Source organism: Pongo pygmaeus, chromosome 8 (genome assembly GCF_028885625.2).
Source record: "Pongo pygmaeus isolate AG05252 chromosome 8, NHGRI_mPonPyg2-v2.0_pri, whole genome shotgun sequence".
In the NCBI taxonomy this organism is placed as follows: domain Eukaryota; kingdom Metazoa; phylum Chordata; class Mammalia; order Primates; family Hominidae; genus Pongo; species Pongo pygmaeus.
Genome location: NC_072381.2, coordinates 98,137,587 through 98,165,063, shown reverse-complemented (window position 1 = coordinate 98,165,063; position 27,477 = coordinate 98,137,587). Strand labels below are relative to the sequence as shown.

Here is a 27,477-nt window from a genome sequence, read left to right as displayed (position 1 = left end):
TAAATGAAGAAACATCTGAAAACAGAGCAGCTCTTGGTGATCTGGCTTAATCTGGACAGCTTTCAGTTTTGCTGGAGTAGTGGTGTGTAGCTATCTATTTTTAGGTCATATATGCTGCCTTTGAGATGAAAACATTAGACTTTCTTCTCAGAAAAATGCGCATACAAAATTCTGCTTGAACCTCCTAAAACCAACCCATGGTTCTCAAGTTGGAACCCCTGACGTAAAGGCACGTAATGACCTTTGTGCAATGCAATCTATGTTGATGTTTGCTGTTGTTTTTGTGACCCTCGCTCTGTCACCCAGGATGGAGTGCAGTGGTGCAATCATAGCTCACTGCAGCCTTGACTCCCAGGCTCAAGCAGTCCTGCCTCAGCCTCCTGACTAGCTGGGACTACAGGTGTGCACCACAATACCCAGCTGATTTCTTGCCTCGGCCTCCCAAACTGCTGGAATTACAGGTGTGAGCCACCACACCTGGTCTGCAATCTATGTTACAACTAATTCCTGTCTGTGGAGATGAAGGCTAAGGGGGGAAAAATCAATAAAAAACTACAAATTATTCATAACAGATTTCCCTATAAAGTGGTAGAACATAAGAGTGGTCAAATGAGTAATGCCCATGGCTAATGGTTGCTTAGTCCTCTTGTAGTGTATTATATTGAGAAGCCCAAACTTACAATTTATCATGAAAGAAATGGCATATATCTTCATATGTGCATTTGTTTCTTATTAGAAAACAAATCTGTGAACTGAGGGGTAGTATTATGGGGTGCCTCTTTTAAAAATGGCATGGGGCTGGGCACAGTGGCTCATGACTATAATCCCAGCACTTTGGTAGGCAAAGGAGGGCAGATCACCTGAGGTCAGGAGTTCAAGACCAGCCTGACCAACATGGTGACACCCCCCTCTGTACTAAAAATACAAAAATTAGCTGGGTGTGGTGGCATGTGCCTGTAAGCCCAGCTGCTCAGGAGGCTGAGGCAGGAAAACCGCTTGAACCTGGGAGGCGGAGGTTGCAGTGAGCTGAGATTGCACCACTGCACTCCAGCCTGGGTGACAGAGTGAAGACTCTGTCTCAAAAAAAAAAAAAAAAGAAAAAGAAAAGAAAAGGCATGGACTACACTCTTGTCCAATTAAATGAGAACATATTGGATCAGGACACAGATAAGAACAAGTCAGGTTGTAAGAGTTGATAAGTTAAAAACCAACTAAAAAATGAAAAAGAATGGGCTTTACCTTCAGAAATAATTCCTGAACTCCTGGAGGCAGAGAATCTTCCCTGGTTTCAATTAATAAAAAGATTCATGTGCAGGGTAACAAAATGACTTTTTTTTTAAAGTATTCTTTAAAAAATGATATTGCATCAAAGAAGTGATGACAGGAAAAAGAACATATCTAGGTGTAAATTTCCTCTCTTACCTGGCAGGGAGGGCTTGGTGTCAGGTAAAGAGATCAAATGAACAAAGTAGCTTTTGTTCCTCTACCCCCTTCTCTTTCTGCATCTGTAGGTGCTCACAGCTAAATTAACGTGAAAAGTAAACCATCTGGGCCAAAAATATCTGTAAGTTCTAAAGGACTTACAACATTTTTTCATCCTATTTTTAGTACACTAAATAGTAATACTATTTTCTTCCTGGAAGTTTGGCTTTAAGGTTCTTATTTTGGCAAAAATTAGATTGTTTGCCTTAAGGGAAGGTGTATCTTGAAAAATATCACTTTAACTGTATTTCTTTTTTGTTAATAATACTATGAGACACTCTACAACAAACGGAAAAACCTAGAACCTATCTTGATCATTTTACTAAAACATCTACCCTTCAAATTGTTCCCATCTCATTTATAATTTATGAAGTATCTCATTTATAATTTATGAAGTAAGAGAAAAAAGTAAAAACATATTCTTTATTTTTCTCCATACTTGGAGACTGCCTACCTTCTCTGCATACTTGCAGACTGTGGCTCAGTAACAACAGCCTTGATGAGTCACTAAGGAATCTAACAACTGTTAGGATTTGAACTCTACATGAGCTGGTATTTTAATTTCTCAATTAAATCTTTTCATTCTTCACAAGGAATCCTATGTTACTGTTCATGCTTCTTAAAAACAAGTTATTCTGTATGACTGACTGGTTTACTGCATCTAAGCAGCATTAATTCTCTAGTAATTATCATCCTTCATAAAATTATCTGAATGCTTTTTTTAGAAGTTCAAATTATTTTTGAAAATTTACCATTTTTTTGCTGGGCGCAGTGGCTCACGCCTATAATCCTAGCACTTTGGGAGGTCGAGGCAGGCAGATTGCCTGAGCTCAGGTGGGCAGACTGCCTGAGCTCAGGAGTCTGAGACCAGCCTGGGCAACATGGCAAAACCCCATCTCTACTAAAAATACAAAAAACTAGGCTAGTCGCGGTGGCTCAGGCCTGTAATCTCAGCACTTTGGGAGGCTGAGGCAGGTGGATCACCTGCAGTTGGGAGTTCGAGACCAGCCTGACCAACACGGAGGAACCCTGTCTTTCCTAAAAATACAAAGTTAGCCGGGCGTGGTGGCACATGCCTGTAATCCCAGCTACTCAGGGGGGCTGAGGCAGGAGAATCACTTGAACCTGGGAGGCAGAGGTTGTGGTGAGCCAAGATCATGCCATTGAACTCCAGCCTGGGCAACAAGAGCGAAACTCCACCTCAAAGAAAAAAAAAAAAAAAGAAAAACACTATGAGATCCATTTATTTTCAATAAATGATGCTAGGTCAATTGAATAACCATATAGAACAAAATGAATCTTGAACTTTACATCCCAAACTATGCATAAAAATCAACTTTGGATGGATTATAAACTTAAATATGAGTGGTAAAACAATAAAATTGCAGAAGAAAACAAAGGAAAATATCTTTATGATGTCAGGGGTAGGCAAAGATTTCTTAAACAGGACATTAAAAGAATCATAAAAAATAATAAACTGGATTTCATTACTATTATGAACTTCTCCTCATCAAAAGACACTATTAAGAGTGAACAGACAAGCAACAGAGTAGAAGACATTTACAATACATAGACCTGATAAAGAACTCCCATTCAGAATATACAAAGAAATTCTATAAATCAGTCAGACATAGACAAGCCAATAGAGAAAAATAGCCTCAAATCTCGGCAGGTTATTCACAAAAGAGAACATTCAAATGGCAAATACATGGATGAAAAAAAATTCAATTTTATAAGTCATCAAGAAATAAACAAGCATACTTCGGAGATACTGTATGTCTGGTTCCAGACAACCTCGATAAAATGATTATCACAATAAAGTGAGTGACACAAATTTTTTGGTTACCCAGTGTAAATGAAAGTTATGTTTACACTATAGTCTATTAAGTGTGCAATAGCATGTCTGAAAAAACAATGTACACACCCTAATTAAATGTACTTTACTACGAAAAAAATGCTAATGATCATTTGAGCCTTCAGCCAGTTGTAATGTTTTTGCTGGTGGAGACTCTTGCCTCAGTGTGGATGGCTGCTGACTCATTCGGGTGGTAATTGCTGAAGGCTGAGGTGGCTATGCCAATATCTTAAAAAAAGACAACAATGAAATTTACTGCATCAATTGACTCTTCCTTTCACAAAAGATATCTCTGAAGCATGGATACTGTTTGGCAGCGTTTTACCCAGAGTAGAACATCTTTCAAAATTGGAGTCAATCCTTTCAAATTCTGCCACTTCTTAATCAACTAAGTTTATGTAATATTCTTAATTCTTCTTTTTTTTTTTTTTTTGAGATGGAGTTTCACTCTTGTTACTCAGGCTGGAGTGCAATGGCACAATCTCAGCTCACCACAACCTCCGCCTCCCAGGTTCAAGTGATTCTCCTGCCTCAGTCTCCCAAGTAGCTAGGATTACAGGCATATGCCACCACGTCCGACTAATTTTGTATTTTTAGTAGAGACAGGGTTTCTCCATGTTGGTCAGGCTGGTCCTGATCTCCCGACCTCAGGTGATCTGCCTGCCTCGGCCTCCCAAAGTGCTCGGATTACAGGCGTGAGCCACCACATCCAGCATATTCTAAATTCTTTGTTGTCATTTCAACAATGTTCTCAGCCTCTTCACCAGGGGTAGATTCCATCTCAAAAAAACACTTTCCCTGCTTATCTGTTAGAAGTAATACCTCATCCATTCAAATTTTATCATGAGATTTTAGCAACTCAGTCACATTTTCAGGCTCCAGTTCTAGTTTTCTTGGTATTTCCACAACTTCTGCAGTTAGTTCCTCCACTGAAGTCTTCAACCCCTCAAAATCATCCATGAGGATTGGAAACTTTTTTCTTTTTTTTGAGACAGGGTCTTGCTCTGTTGCCCAGGCTGGAGTGGAGTGGCACGATCACAGCTCACTGAAGTCTCCACCTTCAGGGCTCAAGTGATCCTCCCACCTAGCCTCCAGAGTAGCTGGGATTACAGGCAAGCACCACCATGCCTGGCTAATTTTTTAAAAAATAACATATGACAGCATCTCCTTATGTTTTCCAGGTTGGTCTCAAACTCCCAGCCTCAAGCAGTCCTCCCACCTTGGCCTCCCAAAGTGTTGGGATTACAGGGGTGAGCCACGACCAATCACAAATGTCTTTAATGGCATTTAGAATGGTGAATTCTTTCCAGAAGGCTTTCAGTTGACTTTGCCCAGACCCATCAGAGGAACTATTCTATGGTAGCTGTAGCCTTTCAAAATGTATTTTTAAATAATAAGACTTCAAAGTTGAAATCATTACTTGATCCATGGGCTGCAGAATGAATGCTGTGTTAGCAGGCATGAAAACATTTATTTCCTTGTACATATCCATCAGCGTTCTTGAGTGATAAAGTCCATTGTTAATAAGCAGTAATATTTTGAAAGGATTCTTTTCTTCTGAGCAGGAGGTCTCAACAGTGTGCTTAAAGTATTCAACAAACCATGCTATAAATAGATGTGCTATCACCCAGGCTTTGTTGTTCCATTTATAGAGCACAGGCAGATGTAACAATTCTTAAGGGCCCTTGGGTTTTTGGAATGGTCATTGAATACTGGCTTCAACTTAAAGTCACCAGATGCATTAGTCCCTAACAAGACAGTCTGAATGTCCTTTGAAACTTTAAAGCCAAGTATTTCCTTCTCTTCTCTAGTTATGAAAGTCATAGTTGATACCTTTTTCCAATAGAAGGTTGTCTGATCTACGTTGAAAATCTCTTGCTTAGTGTAGCCACTTCATCAATTATCTTAGTTAGATCTTCTGGATAAATTACTTGCTGTAGCTTCTCCATTAGCACTTGCTGCTTCATCTTGCACGTTTATGTTATGGAGATGGCTTCTTTCCTTAAACCTCATGAACCAACCTCAGCTACCTTCAAACTTTTCATCTGCAGCTTCCTCACTTCCTCACTTCCTCACTTCCTCACTTGAACAGAGTTAGGCCCTCCTTGCTCTGGATTATACTTTGGCTCAAGGGAATGCTGTGGCTGGTTTGATTTTTATCCAGAACACTCGGACTTTCTCCATATCAGCAATGAGGCTATTTTGCTCTCATATCAATCTTGTGTTCACTGGAGTAGCACTTTTAATTTCCTTCAATAATTATTTCTTTGTATTCACACCTTGGCTGTTTGGTGCAAGAGGCCTTGCTTTTGGTCTATCAGTTTTCGACATGCTTTCCTCATTAAGTTAATCATTTCTAGCTTTTGTGAGAGACATGTGACTCTTCCATTCACTTGAACACTTAGAGGCCACTGTAGGATCGTTAATTAGCCTAATTTCAATATTGTTACCTCTTAGGGAATAGGGAGGCTCCAGGAGAGGAAGAGACGGGAACAGCTGGTTGGTAGAGCAGTCAGAACACACACGTTTATTGATTAAGTTCATCATCTTATATGGGTGTGGTTCATGCACCGCAAAACAATTACAGTGGTAACATCAAAGACCATTGATCACAGATCAAAAACGGACATAGTAATAATGAAAAAGTTTGAAATACTGTGAGAATTACAAAATGTGACCAAGGATACTAAGTGACCATATGCTGTTAGAAAAACGGTACTGAAAGACTTCCAGGATGCAGCAGTATCACAAACCTTAGATTTGTAAAAATCACATTATCTGTGAATCGCAACAAAGCAAAGCACAATAAAGCAAGGTATGCCTGTATGTTAAAATCACAGTGTAAAACTACCACACGGCCACTGGAATGGCTAAAAAGGAAGAGACAGACAATACCAAGTGATAACAGGGATGCAGAACAGCTAGAACTTCTCTACACTGATGGCTGAAGTATAAACTAGCAACAAATGCTTCACAGTATCTATTAAAACTGATCATGTGTATACACCCCCCTGACTCAGCAATTCCACTCCTAGGTAAACACTCAAACGGAAATGTGTGCATATGTTTACCAAAAGACATGTAAAAGAATGATCATGTTAGTACTACTGTAACAGCAAAACTGGAATCAGTTCATATGTCTACCAAGAGCAGAACGTATACATAAATTACAGTATATTTGTACAAGGGCAGACTACACAACAAAGGGAGTGAATGAACCACAGCTATATGTAACAACATGGATAAATTTCAAAGACAATGAGCAAAAGAAAGCAGAACCAAAAGTTATCCTGCATGATTTGGTGTATACAAAGTTAAAACTCAGGCTACTTTTATCTTTGGTGTTAAAAGTCATGATAGTGGTTATCTTTGAGAGGGAGGAGAAGAATGACTAGAAAGAGGCACAGTGTGGGGTGGGGGCTCTCCTTTGAGGTACTGGTCAAGTTCTCTTTCTTGATCTATGTGTTCTATAGATGTAGTCACCTGGTGAAAAATCAGTAGCAGTATACATATGATTTGCCCAAATGCATAATGTACTTTAATAAAACATTTATTTGAAAAGTGCTATGAGATCCACATATATTTTGCACATTTAAAATTCTCTTTCAAATTTCCTACATATCATTCAAAGGAATGACCACTCCTCTTTTCTCTAGTTTGCCCAAAATTAAAATACTTGAAATAAATTAAATACTTGAAAACAAGACCTAATCCTGAATGGGTTAAGTAAATTATTATTGTGGCATAGGATTATATTTGGAAGAAGAAAATAGTACACTTGACTCATATAGCTAGCCCAATAAAAACCTATTTTATATTCCTCTGCAAAGCTACACTTCTAAGCTTTAAATTAAATGTCCAAAAATTTAAAAACGGCTTCTCATATGACCAGGTATCTCATCCCTCACTAGCCTTGTAACTCTCTTTTTAGGTGCTCTCCAATTTGTGAGTGTCTATGACATCATGCAATACACAGGCATAGTCTTAACAGCCCCAAAGCACAGTGGTCTAACCCAAATACCACCATGTCATGAATGCAGTCTAGGAATTACCATCACACAATTTGTTCATGGAGGTTAACTAAACTACCAGATCTTTTTCACATTATAAATCAGATTTCCTACAACCTGAAATTTAAAAAATTTATTTTTTAAAAAGTTAAACATAGACTTAATATTTTTCTTACTAAATTTAACTTTGTTGGCTTTGGCTCATCACTCAAGCCTACTGAGAATACTTTGATTCTGTCTCCTGTCATCTTGGGTAACTCTCCTGGCTTCATACAATCTACACATACAATCTGTATTTTTTCTATGTCTTAACTCAAATTATTATTTTAAAAATATGTTGATCCCTGCTGGTTGGGCTTTCTAGGAAAAAAAGAGAAAAGAAAACTGTTGATCCCAAACTGTCAAAGAAAGACATTTAGAGGGCACTGCCAGCATCTTCCTTAAAGCATTTGCCAAAGGATGTTTCATGTAATAAACCCTAAAATGAATGAGGGAGGTGCCCTGTAATGAGTTTGGGAATGCTGGGTTACTGCAGAATTCCTATCTTTAAAATTCTAATAAAAGGCCAGGCACGGTGGCTTACACCTATAATCCCGGACTTTGGGAGGCCTAGCTGGGTGGATCACCTGAGGTCAGGAGTTCGTGACCAGCCTGGCCAACATGGTGGAACCCTGTCTTAGCCAGGCCAGGTGTGGTGGTGTGCACCTGTAATCCCAGCTACTCGGGAGGCTGAGGCAGGAAAATCGCTTGAACCCGGGAGGCAGGGGTTGCAGTGAGGCAAGACTGTGCCACTGTACTGCAGCCTGGGCAACAGAGTGAAATCATGTCTCCAAAAAATTAAAATAAAATGAAATTCTAATAAAAATGGTCTCTAAGAGGGTTTAAAATATAAAGTGCTTCCCAAACTTATCTGACTTGGAAACCTTTTCTCATCTTGAGAAGTCAGTGTTCTGGAAAGATCCTTTGGGAAATGAAGCTCTAGGGTGGTAACAATACATCAGCCAGCATTCTTTGGGCAAAGGATTGTTTCATTAGCTTGAAACCCACCTTACTGCTTTATCATTTGACCTACCTAAACTTCTCCATATTTTCTAAAAGATTATCAAGATACCATCAAATGAAATAATGATATCTTAACAGTGTAAGTAACTTCTCACAAAATGCAACAGGATCAGTTAAAGAGGATTTAGTATAGTATTAGTGAAGCAATGGATGCTCAATCTACTGTGGAAATTATATGCCATTAGAAGATATGAAAGTGAGAGACACCTTCTTTAAAGTTTTCCATCAAAATGGCTATATTTAAAAAGCTTTGGCGATTAAAAAATCATCTTTGGTCACCTGGAAAATTCAGTTATATGTGACACCTCATTTCCCAGTGATATTTAGTGAAATATTTCTATATATTAAGAATGAGTTATTAAAAAATAATAAGTTATAAAAAATTATCACTGAATACTGCATATTATACAAAGAATCTTAATATAGTTTAAATTTTTTTAAGTTTTCATATATTGCCAAAAGAATTTCACATATTCATCTGAAATCCACTTGAAAGATTATATTTAACAAAACATACAGTCTTTGTAAATGAAAACAGGCACAAATAAGTATATAAAGTCCTTCATCATTTAGCAACTTAATTTCAGAATAGGGGGTAACAGGATGATAGGCTTTACTTGTAAAAAAAAATTTACTCGAACAAATCATATTCACAAAGCTCATTTAAATTGATGCAGGCAGCATATTCACATAATGTGGCACCAGTACCGCTAATCCTCCACATTGTCTACTAGAGCAGTAGGACTTAAGATGTTGTTGAGATAACTGGCTTCCATTAGCAAGTATGTGATTGGCAGGATGATAAAGTCTTTTCACTCTCAGGTCAGCTATTTCCTTTTCCTTAGAAGAGGGCAATCCCGATGATCCATCTTTTAGCTAGTCTCTCATAGAGTCCCAATTCTCTTGCCTTCAGCTTTGATATGGTTCTAACTTTCCTCTTGTATCAGCTCATACTTGTCATCAGCTCCTCTATTCAGAACAGCAAATATCAGGAGTTTGACCTCAGGGCAAAGTCCGGGTGGGCAGGTAAAATCTGACCACTGGACCTACTTCCTAATCTTTCAGAGCAACTCATGAAGCAGTATCAAATTCAAACTAAAAAACAGAAGCATGACCCCTTATAAGTACTATGAAAAGGGCTCTTTTGCCTTTCTAAGTATGCTTGAAAAGAACTGTCAACCACCCTATTAAGACAGAAATGGATCACAGACTGAAAAAAAAAAAAAAGAAGGAAAAGTGCAGAACCCCAACTGAAATGTAAATAAAGGTGTGAGCAACCCCTTTACGTTTGGTGGTATACTACTTCATATAAAAGTATTAAAGCAATATGCTATGAAATAGCTTTATGAAGTAAGGAACATAAAAGCCCTATCGAAACTTTAAAGCATCCTTATTTAAATAATCACTAACATCTGATTAAAAAAAAAAAAACTTTTATCACCTCATGTGAGACTTCACTTTTCAAGACCAGTTTTATTTTTATTTTTTGCCAATTCCCCATACTTGGCATTTCACCACTTAACTATTTGTAAACTAATTTCAAAAACAAATATAAGCAAAAAAACAAATATAGGTGAAAAATATCTATCTTTTTCAATTTATTAAGTCCAAGCTGCTAAAATAATAAAATTCAAGCCATGCCACAGTGATCTAGCAGCTAAAGAATTAGTTGCATATTCTTATTTTGGAATACAAAAGTCCAAGAAGAATATGATTAAATTTTGACAATAATAATCAGAAAAAAGTATTTTAAGCCCCTTTTAAAACAAGAAAAATTAAAATGTAATAAAATAACTCACCCAAAATTTTCTATCCACTGATCCCTTCCACTGCATATTTACTACCATTCTCAAAAATTGTTTTATATTTAGTTATTTCTACATAAATCTTGTATTCTAACACTTCTACACACATCATCATAGATTTCACAATTCTACATGTTTCATAATAGATTTTTTAAATTAACTTAGAAGTCTCTTAGATTACATTGATGAGGAAAAGTCAACCAGGACTTAATGCCCTCTAAGTGCACATACTTGAAAAGTAAATTCAACAAAAATGACTTGAGATGTTTATTAATATTTATAAGTATGTCTTAGTAACGATTCCCTAGTGAGCTATATACTTGTAAAGAGGCCTTCTATGCTGTCAAATGATGATTATCTTTGAAGGAAGGAAGTACGTGGGATCAGTGTTTTAATCTCCATTAAACCAACCATCTAGCTATTTGGAAAAATCAAGGAACAGAATCCTTACGAACAGTTTCATAAACTATGTGGTCCTACTCACAATCCTACAATGAAATATAAACCAGTTAACGTCACATAAACGAATTACCACCATAAAAATTCATATACAACTGAGAAAATATCACATGATAAATTTCAAATTTTCTATAAACAGATTATTCATATATAATGAGAATTATTCTCAAATCATCTCCTCTTAAAGCTGTCCTTTGGATTGGAGAATATGTTTATGTCCTTGCAACTTACACCAGTAGGAAACTTACCCCACTAAGTGACCTTAAACTAACTGGGAAATGAATATACAATCAATCCTGTTTTCAACTTGCTAAAGAATCCTGTTTTAAATATTACATCACCTTGTTCAGGGAAACAGCATTGCAACAGAGGGAACTCCTTCTAAAGGAAATGGATCTACTGTCAACAGAAAGAATCTCTTCTGGTAAACTGGAATGGAAGTTGAGAGTTGTAGGGACAAAGGGAAAACTCCCTCACCCTTGGAAGTTTAACTGAAACATCAATTAACAAAAGGCAAATTAATAGGAGAAATACCATATACATTTATTAGCATGCATGAGAGAGAATCGCAGAGTGATTTTTCCACTATGCAATGGGGTATAGATGGTTACATGTTTTTGTTTGTTTTGTTTTGTTTTGTTTTAGAGGTAGGGTCTTGCTATGTTGCCCAGACTGGTCTTGACACCCAGCTTCAAGTGATCCTCCTACCTCAGCCTCCCAAGTGCTGGGATTACAGGTGTGAGCCACCATGCCCGACCCTGTATCTTTTTTCTTATGGGAAAGGGAGATGGGGAAAGTGTGGATGATTTTAGGAGGGTAGTGAATGATTTCTAGGGGAACTTAATGGGAATGAAGAACATACAATGGTCTGGGACAAAGTCTGTTGAGCCTATGTGACAAAAGTCTGTCCAGGTGTGTTGACAGACTTCAGTCTTTCTTCTTGCATGAGTTTAGCTAATACAAAGGGAAGGAACCAGAGGTAACCGTTGTCTTCCTTGACAGGTCCAAACTTCAAACAGATGAGGGAATTTTAGAGAACAACTTTATCCTGTACTTTGGGAGAGACAAAGTATTGAGAGATGGTGGGGCAGTGGGCGGGGGTGGGAAGGAGGTCAGAGAGACCTCAATGCTGCTTCTTCAGTTCAGCATGTCAAAGCACCGTATTTTAGAGTACTGGTTTCTGAGTCCCAACATTTCCCTGTCTGTAACTTCCCTAGAAGTTTCACATATTAAAAGCTGAGTCAGTAGCTGTGAAAAGACAAATAAAGTTAGTAACTCAATGGCAAAAGATCTCATCAAATCAGTCTCTTATTTTGGGGAATAGGCCAGTCCAATTAAACAGCTGTGTCTTATTTTAGGAGACAGCATTGCAGATGGGCCTTCAAAGCTAGGCCTCTACATGTAAGGTAGGCAAACATATTTTTAATAAGAGGCATCTCTACAGAAACAGAAGAAAAACAATGGTCAATGTCTGGAGTAGTCTATAAGCTAATTATTAGAGTCTCTGAAGCATCTTCAGGTTGCAGTGGCAATTTGACAGATTTTTTATTATTATTATAGTTTGAATCAGGTATTCAAGCAAACTTTTTGCACAGGCCATATATCTGTAGGCATAAAGGCTGTTAATATGTAAGTTGCTCTGGTGATTTTTGTTGAAGTTTATATTAAGTTCTAGCTTTAGGGCTTTAAGAAAAGCAGTTTTAATTTTTAGTGATTTTAAGTGAGAAAAATGTGAAAACATTAGTTGGGAGACTTGTAGCTAAAAAAGAATTTAGGATTTGGTCTAAATTGCAGGCAAATAATAAAAACTCAAAAATAATGGACAAGGCTAGAATCTAATACAGGCATACTATGGTTTTTCCTTTAATATATATTTTTTCTAGTACCCCTTTTAAAAAAATCAAATACAAATTATACTAGGACCAATTTATTTGTAAAATAAATTTTAGTCTTACCATATTTGGCCTGATTATTTGTATAGTGCAGCAAGAATAGTGATTCACCTATGGACTTTTTAAAAATGGACTTCACTGGAATTTTTAATAAGGAATTTTGGATTAGACTTTTAAAAGCCTCAAGGGTAGGAAAGCAAGCTGAGCATTTGCCATCAGACTGTGCCTCTAATTTCGGTATGAACTGGGTGAAATTTTCTCTTTTTGAGGTCCTCGAAGTATCTTGAGGTTCTCAGGCCTGCCAGAAACGTGACATTTTTTACTTATCCCAAGGTCAGGAACATTATAAGGGAACTGTGTGGATAGGGTACAGGGCCAGTCTCTTTTTTGTTTTGTTTTTTTTTTAAACTTTATTGGCTTTATAAAGTCAACCTCAATCCCTCAAAGCAGTCTGGTCATATACGAAAACATGACATTTTAGTCAAATCCTTGGTAAAATAACCAGTGTTTTCAATGTGTCCTGTTACAAAAGAAAAGATTCTTATTGAACTTATGTAAATAATTAGATTGTCACAAAACTAGAATAGTTATGGATAGTTTCTAAATTCTGGAGAAATCATCTAGAGAGAAAAGTAAATGTTTTGATTTTGTTCATAAGAATATTTTAACTAATTGCTGTAAGTTATGAATAGCTTAGAAGAAAAAATTTTCTTGGCTCTGGAAAACAAAACATAGAAAGAATCAGCAATGTTTTAAATAAAAAGTGAACAAAAAATCATTTTGGGCCAAGTGCGGTGGCTCACGCCTGTAATCCCAGCACTTTGGGAGGCTGAGGTGGGTGGATTGCTTGAGCCCAGGAATTCAAAACTAGCCTGGGCAACATGGTGAAACTCCATCTTTACCAAAAATACACAAATTAGCCAGTCTCATAACCTGGTCTCAAAATAAATAAATACATAGATTAACATTTAAAAATAAAATAATAAAAAAATTATTTTAGTCCACCATCAGTTCAGTTCCATGTAATTCTTGTTTTGCTTGATGTTGGGTTAGCAATCTTTATGAATGTATCAGCTTTTTAATTAGAGTCCTGGAAGTTTTTTTACCTAGTCCAGTGGTACGATTTTCAAAGTTACCAGACACCTGTATGTAAGAGCATTTGTCAGCGTCTTTTATTTTTTTACTTTAATATTTTTATTTTTATTGTGAAAAATTTCAAACATACATGAAAGTAAATAGCACAATAAACCCATCATCCTCACCTCCCAGATTCAGCTACTGTCAATAATTTTTCTTTCTAAAGTATTTTAAAACAAACCACAGAATACATTTCCCTGCTTTCTCCCATTGATTTGTCTGAATTGGGATCAAAACAAGTTACACACATTATATTTGGGTTTTATGGCTCTGAAATATCTGGTAAAAAAAAAAGTTCATTTTTAAGATTTAAGAGGCAAACACTATCTGAAATACAAAGAAGGAATTGTGAGGACAGTATGCCAGCAATCATATTTTGGTGAGGGTAGGAGCATGGATGAGGAAAAAAATTAATAGAAAAAGACCAGCAGGAAATAAAACAGAATGCCAATAATGATGTGTTTAGGTAGTAAGACTATGAGTAATTTTTTCTACTTTTTTGTATATTCTAATGTTTTTTGAAAACATGTATAACTCATATACATGTACTTTTTCATTTTACCTATAATATTTTATTATGCCTCTAGTAAGGCATTTTAAAAACATATTCACCATGTCATTATTATACCTTTTAAAAATAATTTAATACCAAATATCTAATATCCATATTTCCCTCATTATCTCAAACCTGCCCCCTCCCTTTTTTTTTATAACTGGTTTGTTCAAATTAAGATGTAAACATGGTCTGTACATTGCTGTTGGTTATGAGGTCTTATTTAATCTTTACATATAGGGGAGTGTGATTTATGTCAAAGATGGTTATGTGATGGTCTGCATAAAGAATGTATTTCTTTTTTAAAATTTTTATTTTTATTTTATTTATTTTTTTGAGACGGAGTTTCACTCTTGTTGCCCAAGCTGGAGTGCAATGGTGCAATCTCGGCTCACTGCAACCTCTGCCTCCCAAGTTCAAGTGATTCCCCTGCCTCAGCCTCCTGAGTAACTGGGATTACAGGTGTGCGCCACCACGCCCAGCTAATTTTTGCATTTTTAGTAGAGACAGGGTTTCACTGTGTTAGCCAGCATGGTCTCGATCGCCTGACCTCGTGATCTGCCCACCTCAGCCTCCCAAAGTGCTGGGATTATAGGCATGAGCCACCATGCCTGGCCTTTTATTTTATTTCAATAGCTTTTGAAATATGTGGTTTTTGGTTACATGGATGAATCGTATAGTGGTGAAGTCTGAGATTTTAGTGTATTCATCATCCAGGTAGTATACATTGTACCCAATATGTACTGTTTGTTTGTTTGAGACAGAGTCTTGCTCTGTCGCCAGGCTGGGGTGCAATGGCACGATCTTGGCTCACTGCAACCTCCATCTCTTAGGTTCAAGTGATTCCCCTGCCTCAGCCCCCCAAGTAGCTGGGATTACAGGAACCTGCCACCATGCCTGGTTAATTTTTTGTATTTTAGAAGAGACAGGATTTCACCGTGTTGGCCAAAATGGTTTCCATCTCCTGACCTCATGATCCACCCGCCTCAGCCTCCCAAAGTGCTAGGATTACAGGTGTGAGCCACCGCGACCAACCCCCAATATGTAGTTTTTATCCCTCATCCCTTCTCCCACTCTCCCCCTTTGGAGTCTCCAGAGTCCATTATATAACTCTGCATGCCAAGAAGCAAATTTTGGACTGTAGCCAATTGTAAACTGCTTTTTGAGGAGAATCAAAGAAAAACAATTAATATTCTGTAGATGACAAAAGACTTAGAATAGCCATGGTTAGGCTGAATGCAGTGGCTCACATCTGTAATCCCAACACTTTGGGAGGCCGAGGCAGGTGACTCACCTGAGGTCAGGAGTTTGAGACCAGCCTGGCCAACCTGGCGAAACCCCACCTCTACTAAAAATACAAAAAAAATTAGCTGGGCTTGGTGGCACACGCCTGTAGTCCCAGCTACTTGGGAGGCTGAGGCAGGAGAATTGCTTGAACCCGGGAGGCAGAGTTTGCAGTGAGCCGAGATCGCGCCACTGCACTCCAGCTTTGGTGACAAGAGTGAGACTCTACCTCAAAAAAAAAAAAAAAAAAGAAAATAGCCATGGTAAAAGACACCAACTGACAAGGGAATTTTGTTATTTTTGTGACATATAATAACATAATAATTATGACTGATAACATATATCAAGACATCAGAATTTCAGGAATCCAATATAATTTTGGAATACATGAATATTTGTATAAATATAATTCAAAGCAAGTTAAATACCACTTCTTATTTGACAATGTTTCTCATATGATTTCCTTATATCGAATAAGCCCTAATATGTCTCTCTTGAGCTTCCAGGGGCCCCTTCCGGAATATCCAAAAGTTTGAATTCAAAAAGACAATTTTAGAATCTGAAATTTGGGGAAGTATGTCAAATATCAAAGGTTTAAAACACTTGATTAAAATAGGATCACAGGTGGTTGGGCGCTGTGGCTTATACCTGTAATCCCAGCACTCTGGGAAGCCAAGGCAGGCGGATCACTTGAGGCCAGGAGTTCGAAACCAGCCTGGTGAACATGTGAAAACCCCGTCTCTACTAAAAATACAAAAAAAAAAAAAATTAGCCAGGCGTGGTGGTGCGCGTCTGTAGTCCCAGCTACTCAGGAGGCTAAAGCAGGAGAATTGCTCGAACCCTGGAGGCAGAGCTGCAGTGAGCTGAGACCATGCCACTGCACTCCAGCCTGGGCAACAGAGTGAGACTCTGTCTCATAAATAAACAAATAAATATAGGATCACAGGTGACTGTAAAATAATAGTCATTTACTTAGTCAGTGATAATTTAAAGATTTCAAAAAACAAAATTTTTTCTTTGATAAAGAGAAGACAGTTTTTTAAATAGTCAAATGACCTAATAAAGACCACCTTCTTCACTTTCTACTATCTTTCCCAACTCAGCAAGGTTAATCATCTACAGATCTAGGTCATCTATAACAGTGTTCCTTGTTTGACGTAATATCTGAGCACTGATTGCAAACAAAAGTACATATGAATATGTTTTATATGTACCATACTTTACAGACATAATTTGGAGATAAGAATGGCTTTTTCAGTCTCCTTCTAAACCTGACTTGAAGATATACCAATTATTTCCACACAACTCGTTGTCTTTTTTTTTTTTTGAGACAGAGTCTCGCTCTGTCACCCAGGCTGGAGTGCAGTGGCACGATCTCGGCCCACTGCAAACTCCACCTGCCATGTTCAAGGGATTCTCCTGCCTCAGCCTCCCCAGTAGCTGGGACTACAGGCACATGCCACCACGCCCAGCTATTTTTTGTATTTTTAGTAGAGACGGGGTTTCACCATGTTAGCCAAGATGATCTCGATCTCCTGACCTTGTGATCCACCCGCCTCAGCCTCCCAAAGTGCTGGGATAACAGCCCAGCCGACGACTCATTGTCTTATAAGGATTCCTAACCAGTTTATGTTTTGCTTCTCTAAAGCATGTTTAAGCTCCATCAGGATAAAACTATTTCTTATATTACTTTTATATTTATTTCAACCACATCTTTCCTCTGCAAATAATGAATATATAATAGACAATAAGTATTTAGGAAACACTAGGTTGGAATTATCTATATTCTCAAACATTTACTGAAGTCAGAGTTTCTTAACTGCTCAAACTGGTCCTGCTCCAAACATCACTGTGGTAGAGTCTGTTCATACCAATGATGAAGCCTCATCTCTATCCCCTAAAGGGAATGGGAACCATTAATAGACTGATTCCACAGTGGCTTTGTTTTAATTCAATCTCCATATGGTTCTTCTTGCAAAGGCCACAGTCACTCCTACTGTCTGTTCTAGCACTCCTGAGCCCTCTAACTTGGATCCTCCTTTCCTACTATGACCCCCTTGTGACTCCCCAGCTTTATTAAGCTACTTAATAATATGAATTAAAAATAAACAAAAAGAGGAAGAGAAAAGAGGAGGAAAAGAATAAAAAAAAAAAGAGGTGGAAAAAGGGAAGAAAATAAATAAAACGACAATAGAGATGTCAGAGTAGCAAAATGAATAGAGTTTTTAAATGACCATATTTGTTACTACACTTAGAGTATTGTGGCCAGAAAAGAATTGTGTAAATGTCTCATTACATTTTTAAAACTTATTTTATCCTTCTTTCTGGGACCAACAGAAAATTTATAAAAATAGCATTCTTTACCATTGAAAAAGTTTTATGCAAGGGGTTACTTTCTAGGTTCTAATAATTTACATTTAACTTGGGTCCTGACATTAATGTTAATACCACCAATTTTCATGTATGACCATGAGATTATTAAGAAATAATTTGAACATCAAGTGTCATTATACCAAGCTACAAAGTTATGATTTAGTAATGTGCTTAGCAGGTAATGACTATTAAATAAATTGAATATTCACTGATGAGAATGCTCTATGAAGTTGAGGTACTAAATGCATTACAGGTTCAAAGAGACATGCCAAATACATAGTTATCAAGGAAGCATTTTTCTTAAGATAGGTTGTTTCAAGGCAAACAGGCATTCCTGTAGCATTAATAAAAAAAAGTGAGGGGAGGACAACAGTTAGAGGGCAACAAATGGGAAGTACATTATTACATCTTACTTGTCTGAGGTCAATGAATGCTAGCTGCAGGGTATCCCCCTGGAATCCTGGCACAGGCTCAGAGCTGGCAAACACTATTAAAAGAAAGAAAAAAAAAAGAATAAAAACGAGATCGCAAAATATACAAGAGTTTAACTGATAAATTAATTTCTACTCATTATAAATGCATTATAATATTTACACATAATCATTTCAAATGAAGATTATTTATAAACTTCAATTTCCACTACTGAGAAAGTTCTCCACATCCATTACCTCAAGTGTTTTAATAATTTTAAATTTCGAATCTGCCATTTAATCACTGTAATCCTAGTCACAATGAATTTAGGAGGGTTTTCTTACTAAAATTTAACAGTAACGTACTTCAATCAAGTAAAGCTTTCTGACCCTTTTTAGCCTTAGGTGAACGATTGCAGAAGCATTTAACAATGATACCAATTCCATGGCTGTCAACATATTTTGAAACATTTGCTTTGCTACAGAATAGGTGCTATTAAAAAATCCCACCTCTAGCTAATAGCAATAAAAGGCAGACACCAAGATAAGAAGTCAACTTTACATGCAGACAATAGGTAAAATGTTCTAAGTAGAAAAATCAGGATGATGCAGGAATGTCTGTTCATGCTTTTTAATTATTTTTATTGATTTTTATTTTTATTTTTTTTGAGATGGAGCCTCATTCTGTCGCCCAGGCTGGAGTGCAGTGGCGCCATCTCGGCTCACTGCAACCTCTGCCTCCCAGGTTCAAGTGATTCTCCTATCTCAGCCACCCGAGTAGCTGGGACTACAGGTGCATGCCGCCATGGCTGGCTAATTTTTTTTGTATTTTAGTAGAGATGGGGTTTCACCATGTTGCCCAGGCTGATCTGGAACTCCTGAGCTCAGGCAATCCACCTGCCTCGGCCTCCCAAAGTGCTAGGATTACAGGTGTGAGCCACCACACTCGGCCAGTGATTTTTTTAGAAAGGATTCATGCCTCAACTAAAAAATATCTCAACGAGAATTTTTTTAATTTCCACAGATTTCTTCAATAATTTTTTGTGGTTTAAAATTTTTAATACTACTAACATAGCTTATTCAATTAAACTAAAGACAATTCCAATATTAGTTATTTTAAAAACTTAAAACACCTGGCTCATAAAAAAGACCCTGTCATTTTACATGCAAGCTTCTCTGATAAGAATGCCTGTAATCATTTTCCCACCCCATTAATTTCTAATTTCTTTTCTTCTTCTTCTTTTTTTTTTTTTTTTTTAAGAGACAGGGTCTCGATCTGTCACCCAGGCTGCAGTGGCATGATTATAACTCACTGCAACCTCGAACTCCTGGGCTCAAGGAATCAGCCTCCCAAGTAGCTGGGACTACAGGCATGCATCTCCACACTTGGCTAATTTTTTTTGGTTTTTGGGGGGGTTTTTTGGTAGAGATAGGGTATTGCTATGTGGCACAGGCTGGGCTTGAACTCCTGGCCTAAAGCAACACCCCTGTCTTGGCCTCCCAAAGTGCTGGATATTCTGATTTTTTTAGAGAACATTATAGATGTTCCATTTGTGAATTTATCTGAGCTAGAATTTTGGAAGCTATTTAAAATTTCAGCCTATATAGTTCTTGGAATAACAAAAGCAATTCTTAAATTTAGTGTATTCTGTGTGAAATATAGTTTAGAAAGGCTCAAAATCAACAATTAAAAACAATAAATAAATGAAAATTTGCACAGCTTAATTTATCTGGCATCTCTGGGGAATGTTGCTGTTGTATAATTTTTGCTTTAAGCATCAGAATTTTTCTTTAATCTTAGGCATATTTTACAAAATTCTAAAATGTATCATAATTCTCTGGGTCACCATTAAGAATACATTTTGTTCTATAAAGTAAAATTCCCAGGGGCTGTTATGGAAGTAAGAGCTGTTTTTTTGTTCTATTAAAAAGCTGTGCTATTTGAGTTCTTGTGTCTAGCTTTTCTAATTTTTCTGCCTTCTCCCTGGTAGTTTTAACATGAATTCTTACTCCCTACTCTCTCCCTCATCTCTCTTATTAATTTTATCTTTACTCTTCTTGAGCAGGTAAGCCAGCTAATCAATTACTAGAATTACGTCTAAAGTAAGAGCAAATACAACCTAAGCAAGGGCCTCTCCTACTAGTAAGGTTAATAGGTTTTATACACATTCCTTTGAGCGTATGTACCTTTTGAGAATGAGTAACCTTTTGGTTACTCAGAGATGCATCACTTTTCCCTGTTTGTTCTTGGTTCTCTGCTAGGTTATGGTCATTAGATAAGTGACTAAATTCACCATTCTCAGACCACTTTTTCCTAGAAAACCAAAATTTAGTGACCAAATCTAGCCACACTTTTCGGTATTTAGTACACTTTATTCATATCACTGTCTTGTTATACAATAAGTGGTATACTTTCATACAGTGGTATTGCCATTACCCCCTACTATGCCCTAGGTAGCTGAGTTGCCTTTCTCTAGTATCATTACATCTTAACTGAAAAACAATAAGCAAAATTATACCTTTTATATTACATTGTAAAATATATTATTTTATGTTAGCCTTTTATATTATAATCATAAAAGGTGTTAAAAGTAAAGGTGTTTTCTAACTTTAAAAAAACACTTTTTTTGGCTGGGCATGGTGGCTCATGCCTATAAATCCTAGCATTCTGGGAGGCCAAGGCTGGAGGACTGCTTGAAGCCAGGAGTTTAAGACCAGCCTGGGCAACATGGCAAGACCCCATCTCTACAAAAAAAAATTAAAATTAGCCAGGCATGGTGGCATGCACCTGTAGTAGTTCCACCTACTGGGGAGGCTGGGGCAGGAGGATCGCTTAAGCCCAGGAGGTTGAGGCTGCAGTGAGCCATGATCGTACCACTGCACTCCAGCCTGGGTGACAAAGCAAGATCTTGTCTTAAAAAAAAATACTTAAGACCATCCAGCATTTTGTTGGCCTTTTTTTTTGGTGACAAAAAAAAAACTGTTACAGACAGGCTACTGTCTGTAACAGTTTACCACAAATCCCTAGTGGTTCTCAACCAAGGCTGTAAATGTTACCATAGCTTCTACCATCACCATGGATAGATACACATATACTCATAAATAAAGACTTTCTATGATGCAGGGAGACTCATCAGGCACAAAAATAAGCTCAATTTCAATTAGACATATAGTTATTATCTACTTAATGCTCAGAATGTTTCTACATTAAAAATAATCTTAAAATAATTTTTCTTCTCCCTACGTTCCTGTTTAAGATACTATTGTTTAAGCCCCAATGGCTTGGTAGTAAACCAAAGAGCTCAATGTCAAAATTAATGATACTATAAATTTATATAGCACTTTATAGTTTACTAAGCACTTTCTCACACACAATCTGCTCTGAGCATCACAATAACTTACTTGAGTAAATAGGGCATGCAGATGATGGATCATAAAATCTTGCAACTGAAAGAGACAACCTCTTTGAAACACGTCCAACAGTCCCCTAAAGACTCAGTTTAAAAGTTGCCGAGTCCCTTTTTTTTTTTTTTTTTTTTTTAGAGATGGAGTCTTGCTTTGTCACCCAGGCTGGAGTGCAGTGGCGCAATCTTGGCTCACTACAACCTCCTTCTCCCAGGTTCAAGCGTTTCTCATGCCTCAGCCTCCCAAGTAGCTGGGATTACAGACGTATGCCACCACGCCCAGCTAATTTTTGTATTTTTAGTAGAAAGAGGGTTTCACCATGTTGGCCAGGCTGGTCTCAAACTTCTGACCTCCAGTGATCTGCCTCGGTCCCCCCAAGTGCTGTGATTACAGGCGTGAGCCACCACACCCAGCTGAGTCCTTCATTTTATAGGGCAGAAAAATTAAAAGGAAAGCGACTTGCCCAGGATTATATAACTAATTCAGGTTTCCTGGCACTTACTCCATTAATCCAGAATCTGATTAAGTATTCAGTCTCTCATCTTTTATCACATCTCTCATAAGAATCTAATCAATACGGAAGTGAAATTCACTAGATTATAACACTCAGGGCTTTTTCTCAAATTTTTTTAAGGGTAGAAGGCAATTTAGTGATCTGATAATCATCTGGCACAGAGGACATTCGTAATGATATGCTATTGATTCACAGCTTCGTATTTTTCCCTTTATTTCTTTAAAAGTCAAATGCAGTCAATCCTGTTGTTTCTACTTCCCAAAGTATCTCTTGAGTCTGAATTTGTTTCTACCTTAGTACAAACTATCATCATTTCTTGCTTGGATTACTAAAACACACCCTATCTGATCTCCCTGCTTCTGGTGCAACCTCTCCATCCACTTCTTCCAGTAGGATTTACATAGATGTGACTTGTGCCACTTCACAGTTTAGCATCCTTCAATAGTTCCCCATCATCTTAAAATAAAACAAGGCTAAGGTCCTTCGCAATCTAGCCTTTGTCTATCTGCCAGCCTCATCTCATCATTTCCCTAGGAGCACCTTAGTTTCTATACCACACCAAACTACCTGTACTTCCATGCATATACCACTCTCTTTCCATGATGCTTTGATCCCTCTGCCTACAGCATCCTTCCTCTTCTTATTTTCCATCTGGGTAAACTCTTATTTATCCTTCAATCATCGTCTTCCTTGGGAAGACTTCCATTATCCCTGCAGGTTGGGTTATGTCCTTTCTCTGTGTTCTCACTGCAACTTCCTGTGCACAGCCTAACTTCAGCACTCACTTTGCTGCCTTGTAATTGTTTATCTGTCTGGGTCTTCCCACTAAACCATGAACTCCCTGAGAACAGGGACAGTACTTTCACTTCTACATTCTTATCACCTAGCGCAATGCCTGACTCATAATGAGTATTCAATGAAAGTTTCTTAAATGAATGAAGAAAAACAGAACCATAAATAAATAAATTCTAAGGAATGTCATCCAGTATTGGATATTGATATATTATCTAGCTTGTTGATTAGATTTAGAATGATGCTGTCCAAGAGAATGTTCTGCAATAATGAAATGTAATATCCATGCTAAACTTAATTTTTGGTTTTATTTTAGTAATTTTTTTTGAGACAGGGTCTCACTGTTGCCCAGACTGGAGTGCCATGGTGCCATCACAGCTCACTGCAGCCTCCCTCAACCTCCTGGGCTCAAGCAATCCTCCCCTCTCAGCCTCCTGAGTAGCTGGGACTACAGGTGCCATCATGTCTGGTTAACTTTTTTTATTTTCTGTAGAGACAGGGGGACTATGTTGCCTAGGCCAGTCTCAAACTCCTGGCCTCAAGCAGTCCTCCTGCCCTGGCCTCTCAAAGTGCTGAGATTACAGGTGTGAGGCACTGCATCCAGCTTAATTTAAATTTCCTAGCCATATGTATTTATTTAACAGTGCAAATCAAGAACTGTATATACTTAGTGTATTTATATAAAAGTAATTAAGGGTAGGTGAGAATACTCCTAATAGTTTCTTCAATTAAAACTAAATCATGAGCTCTTCCACTAAACAAGAAGCTCCTGGGAAGTAGTTACATACACCATGCCTGTCACCTAGGAAACAGTCAATAAATGTTTGTTGAATGAATAAATAGTAACACAAATCATTTCCACTAATATTGTCTATGGTCCCAATAATTCATGGGGTCAATTTTAATCTTTTAAATTTTTAAAGAATTGATGACTAATTTTTGAAATCTCTTGAAGTACTATCGTCAAATTACTTTTTGGCTCATCCAGATTCTCATTTTGTATATAATTTGTCATATTTTGGGGATTCCTAATTCTCCTCCCTTGGACTATCTTTAAAATTTTAAAAACAATAATGCCCACTTCCCCCCATTATAGTGTCTTTGTTTTTGTCATTTAGCCATGCCTTTAAGGGTATTTTTAAAAAACACACATTGATCCTGGTTTCCCAATAAGATATGTAAAAATCATTTCCAGACTATAAAGTGTTCTTTTTAAAGAGATTCCAAATCTTTGTTTTTTTCTCTTAATGCCTCCAATTTGACTATTTCCTTTTTAATAAACAAAATAACTTGAGGATATTCATTTCCTCTTATTTTCTGCAATAATAATAAATGATTTCAAGTTTTCTTTTCTTTTTTTTTTTTTGAGATGGAGTCTCACTCTGTTGCCCAGGCTGGAGTGCAATGGCACAATTTTGGCTCACTGCAACCCCTACCTCCCAAGTTCAAGCGAGATTCTCCTGCCTCAGCCTCCTGAGTAGCTTTGATTACAGGCATGCGCCACCATGCCCTGCTAATTTTGTATTTTTAGTAGAGAAGGGGTTTCACCATGCTGCCCAGGCTAGTCTCAAACTCCTGACTTCAGGTGATCCGCCCACCTTGGCCTCCCAAAGTGCTGAATTATAGGCATGAGCCACCGCACCCGGCCTGATTCCAAGTTTTCAAATATTCTTAGAGAAGGAGGTGTCTGATCCTATTGGGAAGGTATATTAAAACAATAGAGTAAAACTCTGATATATCAGCCTAACTTGGAAGAAGACTAGTTTGAATCAATTTAGATGAAAGTGGGAACAAAAAATAATGTATGCAGGGTAAGCTGTGATTATAACAAAACTATCTTCCAAATTGGCAATCTATGAAGTTGGGTTTTTGTTTTTTTTTTTGAGACGGAGTCTCGCTCTGCTGCCCAGCCTGGAGTGCAGTGGTGTGATCTCGGCTCACTGCAACCTCCATCTCCCGGGTTCAAGCAATTCTCCTGCCTCAGCCTCCAGAGTAGCTGGGATTATAGGCATGTGCCACCACACCCAGCTAATTTGTTTGTATTTTTAATAGAGACAGGGTTTCGTCATGTTGGCCAGGCTGGTCTCGAACTCCTGACCTCAGGTGATCCACCCACCTCGGCCTCCCAAAGTGCTGGGATTACAGGTGTGAGCCATTGCGCCCAACCGGCAATCGATGAAGTTTTAAGAGAACAAAGAATACCTGTAGGCAAAACGTGAGTTATTTGTATATATAACAAAAAAATTTTTTTAAGTAGGAAAACAGGCCCTTCCCCTCAGGATCTATGCAAAATGTAAAGGGTTTGGCACGAGGGGGGAAGGAAAATTGCCAAGATGTCAGGCCACAAGTATTTATCTTGACTGGAAAATATAAAACCTACTCTGAAATTAAACTCAGAGGGAATTAAACTCAGAAGTCCTTGAAAAATCTTGTTCTAGGCAGACAGTCATCTTTACCATAAGGCAGAAAATGTAGATTGTTTACAATGTAGATACAGAAAACATCCATACAGGGTAGGTAGAATTGTCAGGGAGTAAAGGGGGTGGGGGAGAAAAAGGGCCCATGGAGTCATAAGAGGGAACACACCAGAAGCTTGACAAAAGATGGAAAGAAAGGGGAGGAGGCTAAGCAAAAGTTTTAAGATCTTGCTTGCAAATGACCACACAGGTGCATATAAAATGGAATAATTCTGTAACTAAATAAATGGATGAATATGAATGCCAATATTCATTCTATTTGAAGATACTTCCTGTAATTTCATTTCTATCTAGATCTGAAGATTAAAGTAGCTAGTAAGAACTCAAGTTTTGTTTAACAAACTTTGTTATTAGGCAAACAACGCATCCCATGTGAACCAGCTGTGTCGTTAGAAGGAATGACTAAGAGCACCATCTAGTGGTTTTTCTGGTGGTCAAGAACTTATGCCTGGGAATCAGGAGAGTTAGGATTCTTGGCTTTTAGATGTATTTTCTGTTATATGCGGTCAGCAACAGTGGGATGCAAACCTCGAGGACCAACTGTTACTCTACCTTCATCACCTCATTTTTATATAAAGTAGTATCTAGTTTTCTCCATTTCTTGGAATTAAACCTGGGCAAAGTATCCTCCATCGGATAGCTTAGGTATCAAATTCAGGTATCCAAACCAGGAACAAATTCAGGTATCCAAACAGTGTAACAGCATCCAGCTTACTTTTTAAAAAGGCACTGAAATATTCTTCTCTTACCATCCAGATTTTGCCTTAATACTTTTATTATGGGGCACAGGCCTTTTTCAAGGCTAGAATTAGAGGTCATAGTCGCTACAACTCTATAAACAGCATTCTTTTTTTTTTTTTTTCTTTTTTGGCTAAGCTTTCTTGTTTTGTTTTGTCTTTGAGAGAGGGTCTCACTCTGTCACCCAGGCTGGAGTACAGTGGCATGATCATGGCTCACTGCAGCCTTGACCTTCCAGGCTCAAGCAATTCTCCTACCTCAGCCTCCTGAGTGGCTGGGACTACACATGTGCACCACCACATATGACTAATTTTTAATTTTTTTTGCAGAGATGAAATCTCCCTATTTTGCCCAGGCTGGTCTCGAACCCCTGGGCTCAAGTGATTCTCCAGTCTTGGCCTCCCGAAGTGCTGGGATTACAGGCATGAGCCATTATGCCCAGCAGGTTAAGTTTTTATCCAAAAATTAAGAAAGACCAAGGCTTTCACATTAAGAAACTTACCTACTCTCCAATAACTCACCATTGAAATAGGTGCCAGTAATCTTTAATCTGGAGCTATTCTAATGCCTTTTCTAATACCTACAGATTTAAGATGTTAAACCCTTAGGAGCTAATAACCTAACTTAGATGTTTGGGTAGAATGAATTTAAAAATGTATTCTAGACCTACTCTGGATACTTCAAATATAGAATAGATCTTTCTGATTGCCTGATGCTTTGGAAATAGTCTGTATTTTGTTAGTAATATGAAGAATTTCTGTGACACCTTTGTAAGAACTTGTTTAGAGGATATATTAATCTTTTCTTCTATATGGTTATATCTATAAGGTATCTATATTGGTACCCAATATATAATAAGTATTTAATAAATATAAAACAAAGTACATACACTGATTCAGAACATCATTCTCATACCTTGGCAAATGCTCCTCCAAATAAGAAGACATTTATCTCGAACTTATACAAAATTTATAGTAAGATCAAAGGTTCAATGTAGCTTTCAGAGGGAGCTATTTTTGCAATTTCCAAGTATGTATTCCTGGTTATCTTCCTGACTGTCTCCAAACATGTGGTTATACTAGTATTATGGTTATGGTCAAATTAACCAAAAGTTAACCTCTACATTCATACATAGATCCTACCTAGTATTCTCATACCATATACTTTTACAAAGTTTAACAATTTATAGTCATATTTATTAATGAAGTTATTAATGACTGTTTCCCCAC

General features: G+C 37.5%; 1 protein-coding gene across 5 annotated transcripts in view; it reads right to left on the bottom strand.

The window, feature by feature from the left end:
- The window catches only part of EXOC6 (exocyst complex component 6), a 224,773-nt gene that overhangs the window by 26,725 nt on the left and 170,571 nt on the right, over positions 1-27,477 (bottom strand). For 3 of the 5 annotated variants that reach the window (XM_054503919.2, XM_054503918.2, XM_063669987.1), the window contains one exon: positions 18,326-18,399. In XM_054503919.2, coding sequence (XP_054359894.1) covers positions 18,326-18,399 — 74 coding nt within the window. Of the gene's footprint in view, positions 1-1,905; positions 16,284-16,967; positions 17,437-18,325; positions 18,400-27,477 lie in introns of those variants that run through there. The other 2 variants (XM_054503924.2, XM_054503923.2) reach the window with 2 other exon arrangements.